The 18,436-nt window shown below is 40.4% G+C and overlaps 2 protein-coding genes across 16 annotated transcripts in view; one reads left to right on the top strand and one right to left on the bottom strand.

Moving 5' to 3' along the window:
• CRACD (capping protein inhibiting regulator of actin dynamics) overlaps positions 1 to 5,908 on the top strand; it is a 139,400-nt gene extending 133,492 nt beyond the window's left edge. For all 4 annotated transcript variants that reach the window (XM_068942816.1, XM_068942818.1, XM_009666188.2 and 1 more), the window contains 2 exons: positions 80 to 245; positions 3,022 to 5,908. In XM_068942816.1, the coding sequence (XP_068798917.1) occupies positions 80 to 245; positions 3,022 to 3,182 (327 nt within the window). In that variant the 3' untranslated portion in view covers positions 3,183 to 5,908. The remainder of the gene's footprint in view (positions 1 to 79; positions 246 to 3,021) is intronic.
• AASDH (aminoadipate-semialdehyde dehydrogenase) overlaps positions 4,812 to 18,436 on the bottom strand; it is a 28,651-nt gene continuing 15,026 nt past the window's right edge. For all 12 annotated transcript variants that reach the window (XM_068942828.1, XM_068942834.1, XM_068942829.1 and 9 more), the window contains 7 exons: positions 14,290 to 14,482; positions 13,596 to 13,714; positions 11,865 to 12,705; positions 10,486 to 10,649; positions 9,764 to 9,889; positions 8,691 to 8,822; positions 4,812 to 7,622 (listed from right to left, as the gene is read on the bottom strand). In XM_068942828.1, the coding sequence (XP_068798929.1) occupies positions 7,215 to 7,622; positions 8,691 to 8,822; positions 9,764 to 9,889; positions 10,486 to 10,649; positions 11,865 to 12,705; positions 13,596 to 13,714; positions 14,290 to 14,482 (1,983 nt within the window). In that variant the 3' untranslated portion in view covers positions 4,812 to 7,214. The remainder of the gene's footprint in view (positions 7,623 to 8,690; positions 8,823 to 9,763; positions 9,890 to 10,485; positions 10,650 to 11,864; positions 12,706 to 13,595; positions 13,715 to 14,289; positions 14,483 to 18,436) is intronic.

Below are 18,436 nucleotides of genomic sequence, written 5' to 3'. Positions count from 1 at the left end.
GGAGGGACAGTGTGTGACATCTCTTATTTGTACCCACTATATGAAATTCTCCTTTAACAGTTTTCCTTCTCTGTTCTAGGCTGCTCTAAGCAGTCAGTCAGATAATAAAAGCAGCAGTAGCAAAGCAAGCACCCTGCAGAAATCCACACCTCAAGAAGGGGAGAAGAAAACTGAGACTGCTGTGTCAAGACTAGAAAGAAGGGAGCAGCTGAAGAAGTCTAATACCCTTCCAACTTCGGTGACAGGTACAGTGAGAGTTTCAGATTTACTCTAGGAATGCGCTTTTAGTAGTAGCGTTGTGTGGTTCAGAGAAAGTGAACGGATCATTTTTTGTCTCACATATTACCTCTGGAATTACAAATACTTTGCTTTCAGCAAGGAGCAACACAGTTTGTCTCAGTCTTCTGTGCTGCCCATTAGGCTGAAAAGTACGTAATTTTAACAGGTTTTTACGAGGTTCTCCAGCTTATTAAAGTTGCACTAGTGCACTTACTCAGAATTGCCTCAATTTAAGTTAAAAAATTAGGCTGTCTCCCCAAGCCATATCCAGCAAGTGTTTTTGGAACAAGACTAATGCACATTAGGGGAATTTCATTTACTGTAAATTGCAGTTGCAGTACTGTTTTGCCTTAAGGTTGGGGGTTAGCATGGAGGGAATATGTGCAAACATCTTCAAAAGGTGTCTGAGTGGTAAATAAGACAAACTGTGTTCTCCTGCCTCCCAGTTTTCAGAGGAGAGATACTCTCCACAGAATAATTTGGAATGGGTACTCCTCTTGTTTCATTCAAAAATGCAAAAGCTAATTCAATTAAGTTGAACGCAACCCGTCAGCTTTAATTTCAGATTTCTCTCTCCCAGCCAAGAGTCTGTTTCTGAAGGAAACCTTTACCTGTCACTTAGATAAATTGAAACAATTACATATTCAAAGGTCAAGCACATTAAAATAAATACTTCCCCAAAGAACGTAATGTTACTGGAATAAGATGATTGTAGAAATAGAGGCAACTTGCCTACTTTTTCTCTAATCAACATTAGTCCTAGGAATAAGGTATTGGAGAAGAGTACAAATACTGAAGAGAGATTTTTTTTAATTTGCACAGTAAATAATTTGGGCTTCTGTGACAGTGGATACATGCATCAGCTGAATCTGTACAATACCACTCCAAGCTAAGAATTATGGAATGTAAGTGGCAAAGGCAAAAGTGATGAGGTAATTCAGTTATCTTAGAGATCCATAACAGTGAACATCGAGGCATTGTTACTCATGTTACAGACTGGATCCTGATTGTTCTAAACTGAACTTAGACCCTCTATGCATGCCTATATTTATTTTCTTCAGCAGCTGTAAGCCCACATTGCAACTGCACTACAGTAGAGATATGCCTGAGTACTTCTGTTTTATTTGCAAAACTTTATATACCTTGCCCAAAACTTTTCTGCTGTTAATCTGCTTCCAGTGTCCAAGCTGCCTTTAGCAGTAGCAGAAAAGCTTTATAGCGCGTTACCCTCCTTCTGTCACAACCCCTAATAAGGCCCTACTGATGCCCTATCAAAAAGGACTCAGTAGTATGATACGGTGTAGTACTATAACACATTGTGAACTCGAACAGAACCCAAAGTTCAGCACAATCGGTCATACCAAATTAGATCAAAAAAGAGCCAGAAAAAAAGAGCCTCAGTCTGCCTGTTTGCCCTAAAGTGAGAGTTTCAGGAGGAAAATAACTAATTTTGAATTAGCTAAAGTGAAAGCATAAAATTGCATCGTCCCTAAAGGAAGCAGTGATTCAGTCGCCACGTGATTACTGTTTACATTTGGAATCAGGTAGCCGTTATCAACTGCACAAATATCATATAAGCAAGGATATGTTTATTATGGATGGCAACACTGATTTAGTCTCCTAAAATTAGGACCGCATTTAAGGCAGAAATCCAGGCTAGAACTTGATTAACATAAGAAAGTTTGCTGAGCAGAACCAAAAAAAAAAAAAAGCCAAAACAAATAAAACCCCCCAAACCGAAACCCATGAAAAAGCTTCTGTATTTCAGACTTGCACCTCAGTCTTGTACAGCAGGCACTGATAAAAGAGTAAAGCCTTTTCAAAGTGTTTGTCAACAGTAATAATTGCTGCTGCTGTTCATTTACTTCTTGTAGCTAAAAATAAGTCATGAAAGCTATAATAAAAAGAAAAATAAATTATTTCCACCATCCGTGCAATATTAAAGCTTTTTAAGGTATTCAAAACCTGAAAATGAAACGCAACTAAAAATAGTTTGGACTGAATCTGAACACTTTCGAGTTCTTTGTCTCATAAAAGATAACGTACAATGGCAGATTAATGAGACGTTACTTTGTAACTAAGCTTTTTAGAGTAAACTCCCTAGGTCTCAGGTAGGACTTGTTTCTATCCAGGTTGCCTTCGATGGCATCCACTGCCTCAGAATTAAATAATCTTCCCATCCTCTGACTTCTACAGCGTACTTCTACAGTTCTGCTCATAAAGTTGGTAGAAGCCAATTTCTTATTCCACACATTTTTATACTGAGACAGCCGTTTGTCAGATTTTTCTTAAAAATAGTATTTTTAAGACAAACAGGTATGGGAGGGACCTGGTTCGTCTCTTCTTCCAACAGCCTCATGGGATTGGTGAACTGAGGTAGAAAACTATAGGCCCATTTTCTTCTCTGTGCTTATTTAAGGAGCCTAAGTCTGAAGAGAGAACCTAAATGCCCAGTGGGGTTACACATGGTAGGTAGCTGCATTATCCTGATTGTTTTGAGTTACTTTATATGGATTCACCTCTGAAAAAGGAAATTCAGCTCAGCCTCCTTTGATTATTTGGAAAATAGATTCAAAAGTGAGATTTAAGTAAAAGGGTTGGAAATAGATATGAAGTGTTAGGTCAGAACAGCTTCACAGAAAATTACAGATTTCCCTAGAAATTGGCAACGAAATACACTGTTCAACTAATGTTGTTTGTCAACTAACGTTTGTTTTCTCCCTCACCCACATGAAAAAACAGTGGAGATTTCAGATTCTGTTCCATCAACTCCACTGGCAAAAGAGGTGGCCAAGAGATTCTCTACGCCTGATGCTAACCCTGTGTCAACAGAACCAGCCTGGCTTGCGTTAGCCAAGAGGAAAGCAAAAGCTTGGAGTGACTGTCCACAGATCATTAAGTAAACTACAAAATTACTTCTCTATTGCTGATTATTAATTGCTTTCTTTTTATTTGTTCGGCTTTTTACACAAGAGAAAACTGAAACTGCATGTATTGAATGACTGAAAACTGAACTGATGATTACCATTTCGCTCTAGCTCACTGTAAAGTCTACTCAAATCATATATTCCCTTGCTTTGACAAGTAGCTAAATGAGGTCAAGGCAAAAATTTCGGAGCCAAACTCTCAAAAATTTAAGAATGTTTGGATATTGGGTGTACATTTTAGCCATTCTAATAGTAAGGGCCAGAACTTCAGTTCAGAAGCTCCTTAAATTCTGTGAGTATTTGGTTCTGGAATTTTGAAACTCTACACTTAAAGTGAATATCATCTTGGAAAGGTTTTTCAAAACCTCCATTGTTGAAAAATTAATGCAAGATGCATGCTCCCTTCTCTTATTCCTAATTTTTTTCTTAATTGTTCAACTGTATCAAATGTCAGTTCTACTTGCTATTTGAAAGCTTCTTCCCTAGTGAAGAACTTCAGGGGACCTCTTTCCACCTGCAAATTCTAAGTAGGAAGATGGTATCATCCAAATACTTAAGTAATTTCTTTCATTCTAGGTTTAATACAGTAGGGCTATATTCCCTCACTCCTAGGAAGAAAACAATTCACCCTACCTAACAAAAATTATTATTTAAACAAAAATCAAAAAGTTTTCAGAAACAAGCCAGAGACAGAGCGTTTCTTCTAATCATTGAAGTGCGTCAGTGTGCTTGGCCCTATTAAGGTGCATAGAGACAGTGGTTGCAGATTAAAATATTAAATCAATTGACTCGAACTAAAATAAGTAAAACTATTCCTGTGATCATGTACTTGTAGAATTAGTCTCAGTACGTCCCCACAGGAGTAAGACTGCAGCACTGAGTTAACTGAGAACTGAAAGCTAAGTCATTGGGAGGCTTGGGAGTTTTAACTCTATTTTCTGTCTGATTTACTCCATGTGCAACTTCAGGTAGTTGAGACAGCTTTCTGAACTTTGACCAAGACAGCTCAAACACTTCAGAAAGCAGTGTACTTACTCTCCAACTCAGGTATCTGCTGTGGCAGCTGAACACTTTATTATGTCTTGTAACTAAAATAGAATTGTTCACCCCCCCCCCCCACAAAAAAAGGATAAAGTCCATCATGTAATGAAAATTTTACCCTCCTTAACATCCCACAGAGCTAGCTATGTTTACGTTTTAAAAAGCCACCCTAGCAAATAAAACTTTAACACACCCAAGTTTGAATTTTACAAGGAAGTCTTTAATGAATTTGAATGGCTCCCTGTTTTAACCATATGGCTTAGGGGACTCTTTAAGCCTACAACACAATAAATGGAGGAAATTTAAGGAGAAGAAATTGCATCATTATGAGCTGTTACCACGTTGGTCTCATGGACATATTTTAGCCAAATAACTGCTGTATGCAGCATGAGGAGGAGCCCTTTAACTTATGCAGAAAACGGAACGAAATCTGCAGTATCTGCCCATTCCAAGAATCCAAAAAGGGCTTCTCAGCAAAAGCTGATACTGAATACACTGTTTCCCATCACACAGGAAAAAAAAGTATCACGATTACACCAGCACAAACACAAGGGACATGTTGGAGTAGATGTGCAGCAGCAAGTTCGTTTATTCTTGGTTCTCTTAAGTAATCAATCAGTTTTGAGCTCAGTTTCATATTTGAAATAAAAGTCTCTAAAATACCTATTTTTCACCTTAATATAAGTACCTATTTAAAATGTTTAATACAAATAGGGGCAATGCTGCTCTCAGATACTTGGAAAAAAGTACTTAACCTCTTCCAAGCAGAAGCTCTGCAAACTTACCTGAAGGAAGAATTGGGCCCATAGTTATTTTTGTTCTGCTAGTACCAAGAATTAGCTCTTCTTAAGTTAAATTCATAATTTATCTGAGTTTATAAGTCTGCACTGTGTATTTGTAATTACAAGAACTAAACTGCCTGAAACCCATCTCTAGGGTTATTTTTTGGGACAAGGAGCCAGGCAGAAATATGGAAGGTGAAATAAGTCAGGTTTAAAAAAATTAAAGGCACTGGTATTCTGAAAAGCATAGCATAATTAGGTGCTATTGTGCATGACATACATAATGAAGCAATTTTCTAATACAGTACACTTATATCACATAGAATAGAGCTTTCTTTAAGAATGGTCTTAATCTAAAGCTTAAAAGCAGAGTTTTTTTCAAGCATAAGGGTATCTAGTGTAATAATGGAAACTGTATTATGTACAGTACTTGGTGGAAGCATTTCTAAAGTGTACACGTTCAACAGTGACATTTCGTGTTAAATTAACGCAAATTTGCACTACATACCAATGAAGTGTTACTTTGCTTTAGCTTTGTTGCAACCATTTCTGATAAAGTGTTGGAAATCGGTAAAAAAGTCATTACTACTGACTTGAAAACAGCAAAAATGTTTTAAGAACTGAACAAACCACTATGTAGTATATTGTCTCAACTTTTTGTAACTTATACACACAAAATACCATTTCTTCTGACAAGGTTATATATGATTAACCTCTATGTTCATATAGTAATGTATAAAAACTGTAAGATGTATAATTGTGGGGTATTTGTTGTGTACTTTTTTAATTTTTAAAATGTTTTAAAGTGCAATTGTTTATTATACTAATGTCATTTTAATTCTTATTAAACTATAACCCAGTCAAAAATTATCTAATTAATGATGTATGTATTCAGTGTATTCTTTTGTTAGTAGTATGGTTCAGTAGTTTCACTTCATAAATAGAACTTTTATTTCTACAAACATCTTTACAATGCATTTCAGCTAACAATAAAATTGAGTAACAAGACATGATGAAGCAACATAGCCAGTGCAACTTCTAGTTTACCACTTACTTATTCAAGATTTTAGAACTCAAAGTAGATGACCCATCAAAGGCAAGGATAAAACAGTTTCTACCAGAGTCTTTTAAAAGACATTTGTAATGAGGAAGATGCTTGGAGCTAAGCGTACTTTTGATTTATCATTAGTGAGCCCTGATGGTAATTCTTTTTAAGGTGTTAAAGACAACAACAAATTTACACAACGCTTTACTAAGGTTCTCTGTAAAGACATTCTACATACATTCATTCAAATTTCTTCACAAATGACTTGAACAAGGTTTGATTTGACCACTACACGCTTCATCTTGGAACTCATTGTGTAACTGTCATTGAAATTTAGTAAGTATTCACACGTAAGTATTGCTCAACTCTAAAATACAAGGAGTAGCTCCTGCTGCCTTCAACTGAATTTAGGTATATGCTTGGTTGAATTGGAGCCAAGAAGAGCTAAGGCTCACAAGAGATGAATATTTTTGTTTATACAAATTATACACTATACAAACTCTAAACATCACCCCCAAGGATATGCAATGCAGGCTATGTCCTTAAAAACAATTTAAAAGTTAGATTCAACAAAAGACTCTTGTTACATTGCTACAGATTAGAAAGCCACACTCACACTGGGTAACCACCAACTGGTTGGTATGCTGCATGGCAGAGCTAGGCACTTGAGCAAAGGCACCTCAGGGTGCAGGCTAAGCTCGAGTCCAAGAAAGGAATAAATTCTTCCCTCAAGGAGCCAAGCATGTTATTCCAAATTGCAGAGGCTGGCACATTACTGCAGCATCTCCCAATTCTGGACGTGTTTGAAGCCAAACTTCTGACTTCCATTCTTGTGCTACACAGGTCAAAGCATAACACTCAAATCCATACCATCTGAAACACTAGTTTTTATGAATCTGAGCTGAAAAAAGAGGGAGGAACAGTGAAACCACTGGCTGGGTGCTGAGCAGCCATCCTCCTTCAGTCAGTACAACAAGTCAGTAAACATCACTTTTCGTACTCTGGATATTGCTTGGTACAAAAATGCTACCTGAGAAGTCTGCAAAGAGCATCTATCGTCAATATTGTAAAATAGGCAGAGACGTAGAGAGCACCTGTGTGTTCTTAATTGACAAATGTAAACAATTAAAAGGAAGCAGCCTAACATTTTAGCTGTTCTTTTTTTCCTGTTATATACAAATCTAGGCAATAAACATAATCATTTCTACAGCCAACAACAAGCTTTGTTCCCCATACTACAGGGGAAGAGAAAATCTCTCCTGGGAGCTTATCTATTCCTTCTGCTGTTCCACTCTTGGCATTCAGGATCCACACTTTGCCATCTGTAGATACCGCTGCTAAAAGAATTTTGTTCTTTAAGTCATCACGTTGGAAAACGAATGGTGTTCCATATACACTTGCAGTAGCTTCGAATTTCCACACTAAACTACCTTCCATATTACAGCAGTAGATAAAGCAGTCATGGGAGCCAAAAAATATTTCTTGCTTAGTTAAACTTGAGATGCATGGAGATGAAAACACTGGGCCATTAGTGGAAAACTGCCAAGCCTACGAAAAGACCATAACCATCCATTAGCGCAGGTTGTTCACGTTACTAGTATAAAAGCAACTGTAATTTTTCAATAGATGATAGATAGATAAAGTGTTGCTAGGACAGTACATCATTGTTTCAAGAGCATACTGGATTTCACTGAGGGCTAGGAAATACTTGTCACATTACAAATTAACCTTTATACACACAGTATATTAAGGACTCACTCACTCATAAAATGGAAGTGCAAGAGTTGTACCAGCTTGTGTGGTGCCCCTAAACATAGTTAACCTGGAAAAAAGATTATTGTAGGGCTAGCATATTAACCTGGAAAAAAAGATTATTGTAGGGCTAGCATAACAGCAGTAGTAATGGACTTTAAGACGTCTGTAAACATGTCATTCTCTGTCACAAAGGCAAATGTTCCTTTTGCAGGATTGCTTTCCTCTCAGCAAGCTACTGCTGTGCAGATCCCATCTCAAGAGAGTATCAGTACAGTAAGAACCGCTGCATGCAGCCAGAGGGCTGGGCATGGGCTAACATGTATTTTAAAATCAGAAAAGGCTTTGAAATTGCCATGTAGACGGCATCTCAGGCAAACAGAAACAGTTCTAGATGTTTTAACAACAAACAAACGCAAATCATATTCATGTGTGAGGAACTAACAAAAAAAGTTCTCATTTAATTAAAGGTGAAAGCTCGCATGTTTTCTTGTCCGAATTATGATTTGGCACATCTCTGCCATGACATGAGTATTTGTTTGATAAATGGCTAAACATTTTAAGAACACCCTAGATCCAAACAGCTACTAGCTTACAGAAGAGATGGCTTTAAGTATTTTTGAGAAACTTCAAAAACAAAATCAGGCCGTTTTATCTGTGGCACTACTCTTGAACATTTACTTTGGGTGTGGGCCAGCGCTGAACTAGAATTTCTACTTCTGCATCCAGAAACTTGAGCTTTTGGGGATTATTTCTAGTTCTGCCATGAACTTGCTGGACTGCCTCAGAAAAGTATTAATAAAGCATCTTATCTAGGGTTTTGTGACGCACCTAAGAAAAACCACCAAGAGTAATAACTTTTACCTTTTCTCCAGAATGAGTCAAACAATATAAGTTTCCATCCACACATCCAACATAAACATACTTCTCATTGCAGTGAGGAGAGGAGAAGAGTGGTTTTCCCAGGGAGCTTTTCCAAATCTTATTTCCAGTCGCCTGTGAATGAGAGCATGGGATATCCCATGTTTAACACAACTCCCAAGAAGCTACACAGAACTACCCTTCCCCATAGCTTCACCCAGCCCTCAGGAATTTCCAGAAAAAAACAAAACCAAAAAAAGCCCACAGGCTTCTCCCATCCAGAATGCATACCAGAAGCAAACCTACTCTTCATGTGTTACTCCAACAAAACGCTTAGCGTATTCTCTGGGATACTCATGTCCCTGTTTCACCCTTCTCCTCCTCCCCCTTGGCAAAAAACAAAAACAAACAAACCCACCACACACCCCCCCAAGTTAATATGCAGTTTTAAGGAGAGAGAGATTCATTTGCAGTTCTATCCCCAGCTCCTCATTATGTAAGGAGAGCCAATGAAAGAGAGGATATACTGAAAGCAAGTCACATCATTAATTGTGCATGTCATGAATTATAAATACTGTAGGAAATGCTGCAATCTACAACCTATGGTTGTCACAATAAGCTCCTCACATAGCCTGCATGTTCCTAATTGTTATAAACATTCACTTGGAGTTAGAACAGCAGTTGAAAAAAAAAAATGGGTTTGCTTATCACAGCCCACTAGAGCTGCAAAACATACACTGTTCTTCTAACACTGGATTCGGTACTACTGAGGAAATTTGCCTTGGGTGGGAGGTGCAGATGGTAAGGACTGATGGTCCGTCCAGTGTGAGCTGAAAAATTGCAAATATCTGCTCCAAGTGACTGTTTCTTTTATTAGTATTTTTACAGTATTCTGAAATACAGAATTATTATACTGACCTTGTGTGTAATAATTTAAGATCTCAAGTGAAAGTATCTGTAGTAAATATGATGACCTACTTCTTTTTACCACGAAAGCGCTCTTAACTTCAGAAATGCATTTTGGCTTAACATGAGTTTGAGATTGGGACCAAAGACAAGTAGGCAAAGGTACATACAGGGTTTACAGCCAATAATAGTCCTCCTAGTGTAGCAACATAAAGATGATGTGGAAAAAAACTTAGACAAGGAGAAGAAAACACAGCTCCACCTTCGCAATGGATCTTCCATATACACATCTTCTTCTGTAAGCACAGGGAAAAAGATAGATAAATAAAAGGTTTTACAAAGGGATTAAAGCTCAAAAAGTTTGTGAAGAACTTCTACTGTCAAACATTATCAAACAGTGGGTTTACTCAGGAAATACTAGTTAATAACTGAAGATATAATTCACATCCTATTATAATGAATCATATGCCATTGGCTAGTCTCTTTTCCAATAAATATAAGAAACTGAGCTAACGAACTCAGGAGCTGATGAGCTTATTTTCCATCTTCCTTCATCTATTCTTTTAGAATGTAAGATTCTTTTTCCACCATTAAGCCATAGTGTTATTTCTAACTGGCAATCTATTCTGAAATACCCAGAGATAACAGGTAATTTAGTAATAGAGAAACTTGAGATGTGGTATAAAATAGTACCAGCAGCAGGGGAACCATGGCTGAGAATACCACTAAAACCATTTACTACCACATAACCCCAACCCCACTTCAAGCAGGCATAACTGCCTCACAGTTTAAGAATAGACTCCTGAGATTACTAAAAACAATGGAGCTTCATCTGGTCATTCTAAGTCAGATATTTACGCTTTTATATGTAAAAGTTAGTCAGTGTTCTTACATAAATATCCAAAGCGTACACATGTTGGTCATGCGATCCTACATAGACTAATCCAGTAGAAGGATCTACAACCGCAGAGCTTTTCACAGCGTCCTCTGTGACAAAAGTCCAATGTATTTCGCCATCGCTGCTTTGGAGCACATATACTAAGCCGTCATAACAGCCTGTGTGAGATAACACAAAATGGGGAAAAAGAATTTAAAATATTTGTATTTGTGCTGTTAGCTGCATCGCTGCTGGCAAGAAATAAGATGACTCATGAGGTACAATCTGAAAACAAAGCTTTCCAAAGCTTTTCTTCTTTTAGTTCAAAGTCTTTGTTCATGGTTCATACATTTAAAGCTCAGTGTGTTCTTTCCAGGTTACGTTTGGTACATGCTTATTTCCCTGCCCTTCTACCAAATTTTACAGTGATAGTATTAGAAGACAAGGTGAGCTGCTGAAAAGGGTGTTTTTTTTAATTACTTCTCTCCCTAATTTACCTTTCTGGAAACAAAGATACCAAAAAAATAAAGTCTGTATATTTTCTAATGAAATTGAGCTGCAGTTCTACAGACTCCTTAGGTCATAACTCCTTAGGTCACAGTAAAGAGCAATCAAATCACTAGTCAAAATATAGTAATGCCTGCTTTGCATAAGACAACTCATCACCTAGATAGCCGTGCTGATCAGTGAAGTGTACATATTACCTAAAAAGGTAACATCAGGAAGAATAATGACAACTCTGCTGACAAGAGAGATGACAAAAACCAGGGTAGACTGGTCAACTGACAAAGTTAGTTTTACATAAGCAGTCAGTGCTACAAATCTACAGCCAAGAGAGCTTAAAATTCACATACAATGACAGATTAGAAACTTCCCTTCCCAAATTCATGTTTAAAAAAGGGACTATGCAAACATCATCTTTACATTTCCAAAAAGCAAAGAGTCAAATGAGATTATTTCTCAAAAGGTTTAATTATCTGAAGCATCACGTACTAGTTTTTACCTCTATCAATTTTTAAAGACATTTTAAAACTGTATCACCTTTCCATACTTTTAAATAACAGCTTAATGGTCACATTTTAATTAACCACTAAATAGAAACTGTACCCATTGATTATTCCCCTCCTCCTTAACAAGGCCCTACTAATACACTGGCATGTAATAAACTAGAAATTTATAATATGTTAAATAATTTCCCTTATACATTATCATGAAACTTAATTTACTTCTTCCTTCTGTTTCTATTTTACAGCAAATCGGTTTTCAGGCAGACATGGAAGTTTACGGACAAGCATAGGAGCAGGGCATTCAGAGGTGAAGTAAGATTCTCTGTCATTCATCTTATGTTTAGCAGATGAAACAATTTTCAGTGAAGGCTAAAACAAAAGACATACCAACAACAATGAATTGTCCACACGTAGATACACAGGCAGAAGATTCAATACGATCTCCAAGATTCCTCTCCCACTTTATTTCTCCCAAATCTAGATCAATTGCCTGCATTGTATGAGAGTGAGAGCCAACATATACAGATGCAGATACTTCATCTGTAAATGGTATTATAACCAATGGTGATGCATCAACACACTTTCTTGTATTTGACTTCCATCTTATGCATAATGCCAACTTAGCCACTGTTCCAGGATTACATTCTGCATGGACTGGCTGTATAGAGCAAGTGTCGGTTTTATTTGCCTTGTTGGTAACTGTTAAACTTCTGCTCTCCTCCATGTCATACTCTTGCTCTTGGCTTTTCCTTGCGCTTGGTGACAGTAAATGCAGAAAGGATGGCTGTTGTCTCAGTTCCATTCCTACCTGCACCATATTATTGGGTTGCGTAAAGGACTTGGAGGAATTCATAGAAAACAACCGATTTCCTCGGCTCAGTGCAATAAATGAAATTAACCCAGGAGGAACTTCAAAGTATCTTTCAGATTTCAGTTTAATGGACTTTCCACGGAATTCTTCTCCACTGATCTCACTTAATTTCCTTTTCGCAACATTGTCACAACTCATTAATTGGTCTTCACTTGGAAACAGAGTTTTAAGAATATGTGTATAAACCTCTTCAATCGAGCAGCTGAGAATAACTTCAAGGAGCCCAGGAACAGCTCTGCCTACTAGAATCTCAATTTCTTCGTAAAATCTTAGAGCCTTTAAGGAGTCTCCACCACTGTAGAGAAATCTTGAATCTTTAGAAATTTCTGTGGAATCATCTAGGAGACCCAGAACAGACTAGAAAAGGGAAGAAGGAAAGTGAAAACAGTTTACAGGTGGTACACAATGTCACACACAAAAAACCTGAAGTTGGGTGAAAACCAGCTGAATACGCAGAACTCCCACTAGAGTCAACAGAAACTGAGGAAACTCATCACTTCACAAAAATCACATGAAATGTTTTAGCGCCAGCTGAGGTAGTGACCGCACAAGAGTTGGGGAGGAATGGAGAAACAGGGAGATTTTGTTCAGTAGTACAAAACTTTTTACTCAGTTCTGCAGTCTAAGGAATTAAAGCACGTTGTGCTGTACTTTTGTCAGCCATTTCCAATCTCAATCCCATTTATTAATGACAAGAACTCTAAAGGGGTTTCTACTTCTCAGGATCTAAAACAAGGCGTCAGCACAGGAATTAAGAAACAACAGAACCAGAAAGTCCAAAAACCAATTATGAAACTGTGCCATCTATGTAAAAAAGGAAAATAGGGAGAGCCTCTCCAGTTTACAGTTATCTACAGAAATAAGAAATTCTAGTAATATAGTAGCTGTTTTTTAACAAAATTTCCATGTCCCAGTTACTAGTTTCCCTTAAGGATGCCTTATTTTTGCATGTGAAGCAGTATTCAAAAATCTACTGACAGATTATGTCCTTCCTATGCTAATTGCATATACCCTCATAGCCGATACAGTTGTATCGGATAAGAGAAATATGAGAAATATGATTCCCTCTTGGCCATTACAGAGCAGCTGTATTTAAGTATTAACTGAATAGACAGAGCTATAATACTTAAATGTATAGGCAGATAGAATGTTCTGGTTGCATTAGTCACAGTTCTTAAAACTGTTTAATTCCTGACACATGTATACAGATCTTCTTGCAAAGATAAAAAGGCAGCTCAAAATACTACCTTCCACAAATACTGCAGTCTTTCCCACAATTCCTCTACGCCACTCAGCTTTCTGTCACGTCTTCTGGAGTTTAGATGGTTCTGGTAAATCTTGTTCAGCTCAGACATATCAATTTTGCCTTTGCAGAAAATAAATAAAGCATGATTTTTTCACTGTTCTTTACCATTTACACTTCCAAAACTTGCTTTGCCCAAATAATCAACTTAGCCTTGCCCCAGCTTCCCCATTCATAGGCAAAATTGTACCTGCTTTTTTTTTTTACTCCAGTGAACCAACTATACTCTTCAAAACACAGTAAGGTTTTTGAAAACTTAACCTAGCCTCCCACATAATCCCATATACAGTGCCTGATCTTTTCCCATCTAAAGTCAGGGCTCTGTCACAGACTGCAAGAGGAGCTGCTGAGAAAATAAATGTGCAGTTTTAATACTAAATGGATTTTATTACTGCTCTTTGAATCTTGAATGAAACATTATCAAGCAAACATACACGTACGTAGCCGACACGACAAATCAGACATATTTGCTGTTTCTGAATACAGCTGTCTGTCTATACTGATGATTTCCAACAAGCAGTGAGTTATCTGACCAATGTATTTAAAAAGCATGAATCTGTATTCTGGTCAATGAAAAAAAAACAAAAGGAATGGAGACCATTAAAATAAGTTGCAAGGATACTTATAGTTTCATTTACCATGTGATGTTAAAGGCAAAGCTTTAATCAGTACAAGTTCATCAGGGACTGCATGAGTTGGTAGATGTTTCTGAAGTTCTTTAAGAGTTTCTCTCTCTTCAAAATTGTCTTTAGGTACAACAAACAGGATAAGTTTTTCCTGCTGATACCAGGTCACCGCACAAGCTTCTACCTGATGAAGATCTTCCGCAGTCTGTAATTCAAAAACATCAGTCTTAACTTGTTTTGAAATGCAGTTCAGTAATAGAGTAAGAGGAGTAAAAAACACAATTTAAAAAAATTAGACTTAAATTGTATTGGTTTCATCTTCCTAGATAATATCCTATAAATACATATATTTCCAGTTATGTTAATTTAAGTAGCAATGTTCAGTGTCAGACACTAAAGAATGAACTTAACATGTAGAGAAATCAGCACAGCTATCAGCAAAGCAAACTTTTCAGTTATCTAAACAATGGTGTCCTGAGAAAAACCATGAAGAAACACTTCCACGAGGTGTACTCGTCCAAACAGTCAATAAAGATGCAGAATCACAGAATCACAGAATCACACAGAATCACAGAATCGTTTAGGTTGGAAGGGACCTCTGGAGATCATCTAGTCCAACCTCCCTGCTCAAGCAGGGTCACCTAGAGCATATTGCCCAGGATCACATCCAGACGGCTTTTGAATATCTCCAGGGAAGGAGACTCTACCACCCCTCTGGGCAACCTGTTCCAATGCTCTGTCACCCTCACAGTGAAGAAGTTTTTTCTCAGGTTCAGATGGAACTTCCTGTGGTTCAGTTTCTGCCCATTGCCTCTTGCCCTGTTGCTGGGCACCACGGAGAAGAGGCTGGCCTCATCCTCTTGACACTCCCCCTTCAGATACTTGTACACGTTGATGAGATCCCCTCTCAATCTTCTCTTCTCCAGGCTGAACAGGCCCAGCTCTCGCAGTCTTTCTTCATAGGAGAGATGCTCCAGCCCTCTAATCATCTTGGTAGCCCTCCGCTGGACTCTCTCCAGGAGTGCCATGTCTCTCTTGTACTGGGGAGCCCAGAACTGGACACAGTACTCCAGGTGAGGCCTCACCAGGGCTGAGGAGAGGGGCAGGATCACCTCCCTCGACCTGCTGGCAACACTCTGCCTAATCTGCACCCCAGGATCCCATTGACCTTCTTGGCCACAAGGGCACACTGCTGGCTCATGTTTAACTTGTTGTCCACCAGCACTCCCAGGTCCTTCTCGGCAGAGCTACTTTCCAACAGGTCAGTCCCCAGCCTGTACTGGTGCATGGGATTATTCCTCCCCTAGGTGCAGGACCCTGCACTTGCCTTTGTTGAACTTTAGGAGGTTCCTCTCCGCCCAGCTCTCCAGCCTGTCCAGGTCCCTCTGAATGGCAGCACAGTCTTCTGGTGTGTTAGCCTCTCCCCCCAGTTTAGTATCATCAGCAAACTTGCTGAGGGTGCACTCTGTCCCTTCCTCCAGGTCATTGATGAATATATTGAACAAGACTGGGCCCAGGACTGACCCCTGGGGGACACCACTAGCCACAGGCCTCCAACTTGACTCTGCACCATTCACCACAACCCTCTGAGCTCGGCCATCCAGCCAGTTCTCAAGCCACCTCACCGTCCACTCATCTAGCCCACACTTCCTGAGCTTACCTAGGAGGATGTGATGGGAGACAGTGTCAAAAGCCTTGCTGAAGTCCAGAAAGACAACATCCACTGCTCTGCCCTCATCTACCCAGCCAGTCATTCCGTCATAGAAGGCTATCAGATTGGTCAAGCATGATTTCCCTTTGGTGAATCCATGCTGACTACTCCTGATCACCTTCTTGTCCTCCAGATGCTTAGTGATGACCTCCAGGAGGAGCTGTTCCATCACCTTTCCCGGGATGGAGGGGAGGCTGACAGGCCTGGAGTTTCCTGGCTCCTCCTTCTTGCCCTTTTTGAAGACTGGCGTGACATTGGCTTTCTTCCAGTCCTCAGGCACCTCTCCTGATCTCCAGGACCTTTCCAAGATGATGGAGAGTGGCCTAGCGATAACATCCGCCAGCTCCCTCAGCACTCGTGGGTGCATCCCATCGGGGCCCATGGATTTGTGGATGTCAAGTTTGGACAAAAGATCTCTAACCTGATCCTCCTCCACCAAGGGAGAGTCTTCCTTTCTCCAGCCTTCCTCTCTTTTCTCCAAGGTCTGGAATTCCTCAGGACTGGCCTTAGCAGTGAAGACGGAAGCAAAGAAGGCATTCAATAACTCTGCCTTCTCTGTATCGTCACCAGGGCACCCGCCCCATTCAGCAGCGGGCCCACGTTTTCCCTAGTCTTCCTTTTGCTATTGATGTATTTGAAGAAGGCCTTCTTGTTGTCCTTGACATCCCTTGCCAGATTTAATTCCATCTGGGCCTTAGCCTTCCTTGTCGCATCCCTGCACACTCTGACAACGTCCCTGTATTCCTCCCAAGTGGCCTGTCCCCTTTTCCACATTCTGTAGACTGCCTTCTTCTGCTGGAGTTTTGCCAGGAGTTCCTTGCTCATCCAGGCAGGTCTCCTGCCCGCTTTGCTGGACTTCTTACTCAGAGGGATGCACTGATCCTGAGCCTGGAGGAAGTGACGCTTGAATATTAACCAGCTCTCTTGGACCCCTCTTCCTTCTAGGGCCCTACCCCAGGAGATTCCCCTAAGTAGGTCCCTCAAGAGGCCAAAGTCAGCTCTCCTGAAGTCCAGCGTTGCAATCCTACTCATTGCCCTGCTCCCTCCTCGCAGGATCCTGAACTCCACCATCTCATGGTCACTGCAGCCAAGGCTGCCCCCAACCTTCACATCTCCAACTAGACCTTCTTTGTTTGTTAGTACAAGGTCTAGCATTGCACCTCTCCTCGTTGGCATCTCCACCACCTGGGTCAAGAAATTATCATCAATCCTCTGCAGGAACCTCTTTGACTGTTTGTGCCTAGCTGTGCTGTCTTCCCAACAGATGTCAGGGTGGTTGAAGTCTCCCGTGAGAACCAGGGCCTGTGATCGTGAGGCTTCTTCCAGCTGTCTGTAGAAGGCCTCATCGATGACTTCCTCCTGATCAGGTGGCCTGTAGTAGACCCCCACAACAGTGTCACCCATGTTAGCCTGCCCTTTAATCCTTACCCATAGGCTCTCAACTTGCTCTTCATCCACCCCGAGGCAGAGCTCCATACATTCTAGTTGCTCCCTCACATAAAGAGCAACTCCACCACCTCGCCTTCCTGGCCTGTCTTTCCTAAAAAGCACATAGCCATCCATGACAGCATCCCAGTCATGTGAACTATCCCACCATGTCTCTGTCACTGCAATGAGATCATGGCCCTGCGACCGCACACAGATCTCTAACTCTTCCTGCTTATTCCCCATGCTGCGTGCATTGGTATACAGGCATTTGAGAGAGCCAGTCAAGCACGCAGGCTTCCCAGAAGAGGTGCAAGAGGATCCTCCATAGCCATGTCCCATGCTGTCTCCCCTGGTTGTATGCACCCGCTGGAGGCATCCTGACTTGAGCGGTGTTTTACTGACTCCCCTGCCACTATACCACTCCCCTTCCCCCATCTTGCCTAGTTTAAAGCCCTCCGTACCAGGCTGGCCAATCTGTTGGCAAAGACACGCATGCCCCGCTTGGTAAGGTGGATCCCATCACTCCCTATCAGCTGTTGGTCTTCAAACAGGGTCCCATGGTCATAGAAACCAAAGCCCTGTTGCCAACACCAGCGGCGCAGCCAGCTGTTAACTTGGAAAATTCGTCTACTCCTCCTCCTGTCCTTTCCCCTCACAGGCAAGATTGAGGAGAAAACAACCTGGGCTCCCAGACCCTTCACCACCATTCCCAGAGCTCTGAAGTCCCGTTTGATGGTTTCCAGTTTGCCTTTCGTGTCATTAGCACCCACATGGAAGATCAGCAGAGGATAGTAGTCCGATGCATGGACAAGCCTTGGCAGTCTTTCCACGACATCTCTTATTCGAGCCCCTGGCAGGCAGCAAACCTCTCTGGACAAGAGATCAGGTCGGCAGATAGGTGCCTCTGTCCCCTGTTGCAGTCACCCACAACAATCACTCGCCGTTTCTTCCGGGGGTTCCTGCACGGCACAGGGTCTGCCAGGCCAGTTGCCTCCCTTGGAGCCATGCCCAGCTCCTCCT

The sequence above is a fragment of the Struthio camelus genome, chromosome 4 (genome assembly GCF_040807025.1).
Source record: "Struthio camelus isolate bStrCam1 chromosome 4, bStrCam1.hap1, whole genome shotgun sequence".
Taxonomy (NCBI): domain Eukaryota; kingdom Metazoa; phylum Chordata; class Aves; order Struthioniformes; family Struthionidae; genus Struthio; species Struthio camelus.
This window is presented reverse-complemented; position numbering and strand designations above follow the sequence as displayed.